The sequence below is a fragment of the Lygodium microphyllum genome, chromosome 19, assembly GCF_053477565.2.
Source record: "Lygodium microphyllum isolate KBCC chromosome 19, Lygodium_microphyllum_v1.1.10, whole genome shotgun sequence".
Taxonomy (NCBI): Eukaryota; Viridiplantae; Streptophyta; class Polypodiopsida; order Schizaeales; family Lygodiaceae; genus Lygodium; species Lygodium microphyllum.
The window spans coordinates 63,232,018-63,239,385 of NC_141153.1; the positions used below are offsets into that span (position 1 = coordinate 63,232,018).

Consider the following 7,368-nt stretch of genomic DNA (forward strand, 5'->3'; position numbering starts at 1 on the left):
CTATAAGAATTGAGGTTCCTTTGACATAATCAAAGCTCATTATCTTAGTTTGGAGGATGACTTGGGAATAGTCAATTCATGTGTTGAAAATCAACTGACATGCTACTGCGTTACTAACTCTGTACCGCCAAGGACATGCTAGCACAAGCATAGATATGTTCTAGCCGTAAAGGTCGAAAAACTCTTACAATATTGTTCAAGAAACTTTATCGAGTTGTGTTGACTAATCACTGTTGTATTGTATAGTGTATTAGAAGGAGGAGCTAGGTGGCTGACTAATCACTATTGTATTGTATAGTGTATTAGAAGGAGGAGCTAGGTGGCTGATGGCATACTCAAATGTTGCTAAGGACACAGGGTAGAACATGATTATGAGGCGCCTCGTGAGGCATATATGCTTGGAAAAAGTTTGGAAGTGAGAGTGAGATCCATATGCCTCCTAAGGAAGGCTACCCTGAGAAGTGGGAACTCATCCATGCATACCTACCCGATGTAGGGGGAAAAAACAATACATTAAGGGGGGAATGTGCAAGGGAGGTAAAGGGAATATGCAAAGGAGACGGGAATATTCGAAGGGGATAATTCTGCTGCCAGGAAAAACTTGGGCTTCGGACAACGAACTGTTAAATTATGAGCAAAGCTTGCTCTGGCCCCATCGCCCTGCCCCGCCCCCTCTCCCTCCCCCCACCACCCCGGCGGCCCCTGCTCACACACACACACACACACACACACACATTATGGTTCCTCCCTCTCCCCCGCATCTAGTCATTAGCCGCTTATCTTGCCTCACCCCTCCTCAATCTCCCTCTCTACCTTCTCTCCTCATGCATATCTTTACAGAGAATCATCAATTCATCTGCCATCACCCCTCCTTCTCAACATACCTCATCATCTGCAGGTAGCCATGAAGTTCTGCAGACGCCTCCATTGCTTGCTCCAAGACACCTTGCCCGAGTATCGCGACAAGTTCGTGTCCTACAACAAACTCAAGAAAAGCCTCAAGTTCATCCCTCCATCATGTGCAGATGCTGAAGATGGGGGTCATATCGCTTGCTTCCATCACAGCAACGCCCAGTCTATTGTCTGCTGTAGGCGGCTGATAGCAGAGGAAGCAGCCTTCATCCAGTTGCTCAACGCAGAGCTTGAGAAAGTGAACACTTTCTTCTTGGACAAGGAGGAGGACTTTGTCATCAGGTCACAGGTAATTTCCTTGATGATTTGACCATATGTTGAAGGAATTAGGCTTCGATTCATTGCAATTTTGATGCAACTTGTGCGTAATTGATCATCAAGCTTTGCATCCCACAAGCCTTTAATTCCTTGTCATTATGAAAGCAGGAGGTGAAGGCAAGGCTAGAGATGCTAGAAGAGGTGTATGGGTTGGGCAACATGAACGAGATTGAGAGGAGGATGGAAATCTGCAGAGACATTGTAATCATCCATGGGGAGATGGTCCTGCTGATTAATTACAGTGCCCTGAATTACATAGGTGAGTCAATATGGCCCTTCAAAACTGGTCTTCTTCTTCTGTGTGATAGCTCAATAAGGAACTGTGTAGCAAGGCCACATTGGTTATCTATGGTTGGATCCTAAAATAATCCGAAACCCTCAAAGAATGCTGAAGGCTTGATTGCAGGTGGCGGTCGCCATGCCACAGTGCTTGTACACCGACACCGAGGCTCGCATTCACTGTGTCTTATTGATGTGTTCTACATGGTGTGGCAGGCTTTGCAAAGATACTCAAGAAGCATGACAAGATGACAGGCCGGCTGCTGCGGTCGATATACATACACAAGGTACTGCAAGCCCCTTTCTTTGCCACCGACATGCTATCCAACCAAGTCAGGGAATGGGAGGAGGCTCTGCACACGCTATTCACCACCCTCTCTCCTCCTCCTCCTCCTCCTCCTCCTCCTATGCAGCCAAGCATATCAAAGAATCAGGAAATGATGGTGCCAGAGGGGCCTAGTGATCCTTTGGCCTTTTCATCATCATCATCATCATCATCAGCATCACCTTTTTCTTCTTCTCTTCCCTTAGAGCTGTCCATATCCATGGATGTGGTTGTTCCCACAAGAGAGGATGATGCAGCCATGGATAATACCTGCAAGAACATCATGGCTGCCTGCAGGATCATGAGGGAACTCCGCAGAGGCAGCTCCACTTACAACTTCTTCTCCTTCCCTCCCTTCGGCTACCTCTCCCCTGACCATCTCGATCTGTCAGAAGGCCTCAACCCATGCTTGGTGCGTTGACATCAGTCATCAAATCATCTCATGCCACCCTTAAACACAAAAATTTGTATAGTTCCTAACTACAAACAACAACAAGATCAATTACACCATCACCGACCCGGCTTTTAGCGCATACGTTTTCTTAGTTATTAAAATATATAATGCGAATCTTGAGGGGTCATCGTGGATTTGTGCTCGACTTTTTTCTTCTTTTAAATGTGTGGAGTGGGAATGTGCTCGACTTTTTTCCTTCTTTTACATATGTGGAGTGGGAATGTTAAGTAGGATGAATTCTTAGGATTAAAAGCATATTCTTCTAAGTGGTGTGAAAGGGTTTGGATGGTAATATTTGTCTTTTTCACATAATTTATGTATTCTGATAATGGCCAGTGCAAGACATGTGGGAGCAACCCCTCCCAAGAAGTATTGGCATATACCTCTTTTGGATACTATCTTTCTGTTGTAGACATTCATAAATTCATCATAATGAAGTTTTTCTATTGCAGATTATTATGTAAGTGCAAGTGGGAGGTGGATTGGATCTTGGTATTGCACTTCTCTCAAAAATGTTGCCACTAAAGAGAGTTCGAAAGTTCTTGTGGTTGAACTTATGTACTATCACAGAGATCTAGCTATTGCCATCACAAGTCCATGACCATTTGCCATTACACATCCATCATCATCACATATTGCCTTCCACGATTGCACTTGTCACCTTCAACATCTTGCCTCATTCAACTATCACCATTTGATTCATGTCACCCTCATTCGATATTACACCACCAGCCCTCACCATATGGCCACCAATTCACTATCTTCCTTTGCATCCTATCAAATTATGCTAATATAGGGTAAAGATCCCCACCCACACATGATGACTTGTATCTCCATCATCTGTTGTTTGTTCATCTTGGTTGACAACACCTCCTTGCACTTCATGGCAATCAACACCATCATCATCTTATCCTCCTCCATCATCCAAAACCCTAAGCCATCACTTCCATTCTTTCCTCCCATTCTTCTCCTCCACCTCCATCTCCATTGTGTTGCCCCTTGCCCTCCTACAAGACCCACCTTCGTCCCCATTGTGATGTACAATATGCCTTTCTTAGTCATCATCCTTCTTCATCATTGTCTCTCAATCTCCATCACCCCCTCTTCTTCTTGCTCCACATGATCTCTACCCATGACCCTATTCCCTCCATAGCCCACCTTCTTACCCCCATCTCCTTATGACCACCATCATTGAAATGTCCCACAATGCCTTTATTGAAAATCCATATGGGGAAAGGGCACATGATTGTGAGAGGTGCGATTTGGGTTAGGGTTAATAAAAAGGAGAGAGAAGAGAAGAGAGAAAGTTACCACATCCTCAACACATGTTGAGGGATCACATATGGTTATTAGAAGTCTCACATAAGCATAGTTGGTAGCACATGATTAACAACTAACAAGCAATTCTTGACTTAGTACATGATTGCCAACCTCTTGCACATGATTGCCATTTAAACTTGCTAGAGTCAATTCTCAAGAATGTATCTAGGGACCTAGCTCCTATAAATTCTCAAAAAAATCAAGTGCACAAATAAAGCAAGTTAATTTACTAGAGATTCACATTTGTTGGAACTTGAAAGGTTATAAGTTACCTGAACATGAAAATAGGCACACTCTCATTCAAGAACTTACACCAAGCATAATAAGGAAAGGATAGGTTGTGCATAGTAGTCTTGATGGCATTTGAATTTGATGAGGGTCAAGGCATGCATTAGTAGCCACTAACATAACATGTGAAACCTATCATAGGGATAAGTGAAGCTTGAACTTAAGCCCATAAGATTTAGATTGAGAATCTTAAATGTACAACCTTAAACACGGCCGCTTAAAGGAATACAAGCCCTCAAAAACTAAGCTCGCAACAACAAAGCCCTAAGTTAAACCTTGTAAGTGCTAATACAAAAATGTAGAAACTAAGGAAATGTTAGACCTCGCACACAAAAGTGAGGCTACATCTCTAAGATTAGGAGTCTATATAAGAGAGCCCAAAAGAAGATATGCCAAATAAAAAGGCAATAGCCGATGCTTTCATCTAGGGCATCTAAGATGAGAAAAACTATGAGGATACAACTAAGTGACTCAATTCTAGATTGATCCAACATTAAGGGCATGCAATACGAGGCAACTGGAATCAATAGTCTCCATAGGGAGAGGATCATAGATAAAAAGGAGGTAGGGATTCAAGGCATATACTATGGATACTTTTGGACATGAGGCAATTTACTACCAAGCATGGGGTCATTTCTAGCATTCTTGGGTAGTCAGTCTTCGACATGCCAAATAGGCTCCATAGGATGCCACATGGTAATTACATTTATTGTGCAACATTTTATGCATTATTTTACTATAAGAATTGGATAGTTTTCACTAGTTGACTTGATTACTTTATTTCTGTTTTTCTTACCTATTTATAGGCTAGCATGCCCTAGTCATTCTTCACCTCTTCTTCACTTGTTTTTTAGGTGGAGAGAGATTATAACATTCATCTATTGCAAAATTCTACATTCTATTGCCTCTTTTCTCTCTTCCTCTTTTCTCATGTTCATTTTCTTTTAGTTCGAACATATGCTTTCACATTTGTTGCACTCTCATATGGCATTAGAGAAATATTGAAAGGTTGATTGATCATGGGTAGACCTAGACTAGAGCTTCTAGTGCAACAAAAGTTTGCATTTTCAATGTTTGAGGGTGAGCAGGAGGGCCACACATACAAGTGAAGCACGAGGAAGGAGAAAAGTTGTAGTTTTTGTAGGTTTTTGTTGTATGTGAAGGAGAAAAGGCCATGTTTTTAGTCTTTTGGAGTAGATTTTGAGTTTTCATCACCTCCTCCTACACTTGAAATAAGTTCAAGATGAGTGGAGAAAGCCCCAGTAGGCTATGTTTTTAGAGTCAGAGAGGGTTGCCCTTGTTTTTGTGCAAGTTAGTAAGTTATAACATCCACAAAGTAAGCATACATTGGTCAATTGTGATATTGTCTTTGTGGAAGATGCCATTCAACCTTTACTCTCATGTACAAAAGAGAAAGATGTATGCTTAAAGGATATATATATATATATATATATATATGGTATTTTATTGCCTCTTTTCAATGATATGCAATAACATATAGTGCCAAACGAGGTAGCTTCAATCTATAGAGATTTCTTATTATGTCATAGATCAATGTCCTTCTAATGCAAATATGAATGATGCACTTATTGATGAGAGAGTAGAGATTGAGATGTTTAATACTATGCCAAAATGACCAATGCAAACATTACGAGACAACGAGTTGGATGCACCATTGACTAATACTACTTTTTCATGCTCTCATACTACCTCTTATGTATCAAATAATTATGCATTGATGTTTCTAGTTTGTGTGATGATGATGAGCATGTCTTTTGAAGAGGCATAAAAATAAGAAAATTTAATGGTCGCTATGCAATCTAAGTACAATCCTATTGTCAAAAATGCTTTATGCAATTTGCCTCCTAGAAAGAAAGCCACTAATACCAAGTGGATTTATGAGTTAAAGTGCAAGATAGATGGTAGCATTGATTGGTACAAAGCTAGACTTGTAGCCAAGGGTTATGCTCAGCAAAAGGGCATTGATTTTGATGAAACATTTGCTCCCACTTGCCATATGATAGCTATTTGTAGCATTTGTATATTAAACAATGCATAATGTTGGAATGTACATTAGTTGGATATCAAGACTACATTTCTCAATGGTGATTTACATGAGGATGTGTGTGTTTTACAGCCTTCTGCTTTTGTGTATAAAGGGCAATAAAACAAAGTGTGCAAATTGAAAAAGATCTCATATGGTCTAAAGCAAGCACCTTGAGCCTGGTATGAGAAAATACATGCATATTTGACTGTATGTAGTTTTTAGAATAGTCCAACTGAGAAGATTGTACATCAAACATGAGCGTGATGTGCCTTTAATCATTGTGATTTATGTTTATGACATGTTATTCAAGACACATATTGTTAATTTTAAGATTATGTCAAATTTAGCCTTTGATGTCGAAATTGGACCTATTGGATCATTATTTGGGCATTCAATTCAAGTAGTATGATGGAGATATTGCTTTGTGTCAAGCAAAATATGTTGAGGTATTTCTATAGAGATTTGGCCTTGGGAATTTCAATCTTATTGCTACTCCTATGAAGACAAGTTTAAAGTTGAGGTCTTCATGATGCCTTGATGCCCTTCTTTGTCAATAAGCTATTTGATGCTTGATTTGTGTATGCATTACAAGGCCAAAAATTTAATTTGTAGTCTTACAAATGAGCAAGTTTAGGAATCACTCAGAATTAGCAAGCAATGAAGCGAATCTTTCACTACTTGAGTGGTACTCAACAACTTGGGGTGTTTTACCCCAAGGGGAAAACATTACCACCAAATTTACTTGCCTTTTTAGATTCTAATTGGATTAGTCGTTACAACACTCATGTATCCACAGTGGTTTTTACTTCATGCTTGGAAATTCATGCATATTGTGGTTGAGAAAGAAGTAGCCCCCCATTGTGGCCACTTCTAGTCGTGAAGTTCAGTACATGGCAACTTTCACTTAATATACTTTGAGTTGTGCTCTCTCAAGCATCTTCTTCTCCTAGCTGGTACTTGCTTCCTATAGCCCTAAATCTAACATAGATCATAAACTTTTTGGATACAAGCCTATAGACCTCATTCCTAACCTGAGAGTCCTTATGATTGAGAGAAGAGATAATTCAAAACCTGACTCCCCAAGGAAGTCAAAGGGATCAACCTTGGCATTAGACTATAGCGCAGATGGTGACCATGAGATTTCCCTACTTAGTAATGCAAGAAGAATAAATAATCTTCATATCATTTCACAAAATTTAAGAAGGAGAAGTATATCATTGTAATTCTTGGCACTATCACTAAAGATCTCATTGCAAAGAACGAGCATAAACTTATTGGTTTGCTAAAGAAATTCCAAGATATGTTCACCTAGAGTTACACATGTTATTGAATTATGTTTATCACTGTATTTTATTGAAATTATGAATTTATGCTTATCATAGCTAAAATTAGGATTATGAGATTATCTTAGTATTTTGTCAAAAT

At 39.9% G+C, this 7,368-nt stretch overlaps 1 protein-coding gene across 2 annotated transcripts; it reads left to right on the forward strand.

Annotated features, from left to right (window-relative positions):
• Positions 1-714: 714 nt before the first annotated feature.
• LOC148019951 (SPX domain-containing protein 3-like) lies at positions 715-2,429 on the forward strand. Of its 2 annotated transcripts, none has more exons than XM_087700861.1 (3): positions 715-1,201; positions 1,339-1,489; positions 1,637-1,904. In XM_087700861.1, the coding sequence occupies exons 1-3, from the start codon at positions 905-907 to the stop codon at positions 1,759-1,761; spliced, it is 573 nt and encodes a 190-aa protein (XP_087556987.1). In that variant the 5' UTR covers positions 715-904; the 3' UTR covers positions 1,762-1,904. The 2 variants fall into 2 exon arrangements, with proteins under 2 accessions (XP_087556987.1, XP_087556985.1); XM_087700859.1 differs by having other exon boundaries at positions 719-1,201; positions 1,726-2,429.
• Positions 2,430-7,368: the final 4,939 nt, after the last annotated feature.

Coding starts and splice junctions, on each gene's coding strand:
- LOC148019951 (XM_087700859.1), top strand. CDS start 905: ATGAAGTTCTGCAGACGCCTCCATTGCTTGCTCCAAGACACCTTGCCC. Junction 1,202..1,338: donor ACTTTGTCATCAGGTCACAG/GTAATTTCCTTG, acceptor TTATGAAAGCAG/GAGGTGAAGGCAAGGCTAGA. Junction 1,490..1,725: donor CAGTGCCCTGAATTACATAG/GTGAGTCAATAT, acceptor ATGGTGTGGCAG/GCTTTGCAAAGATACTCAAG.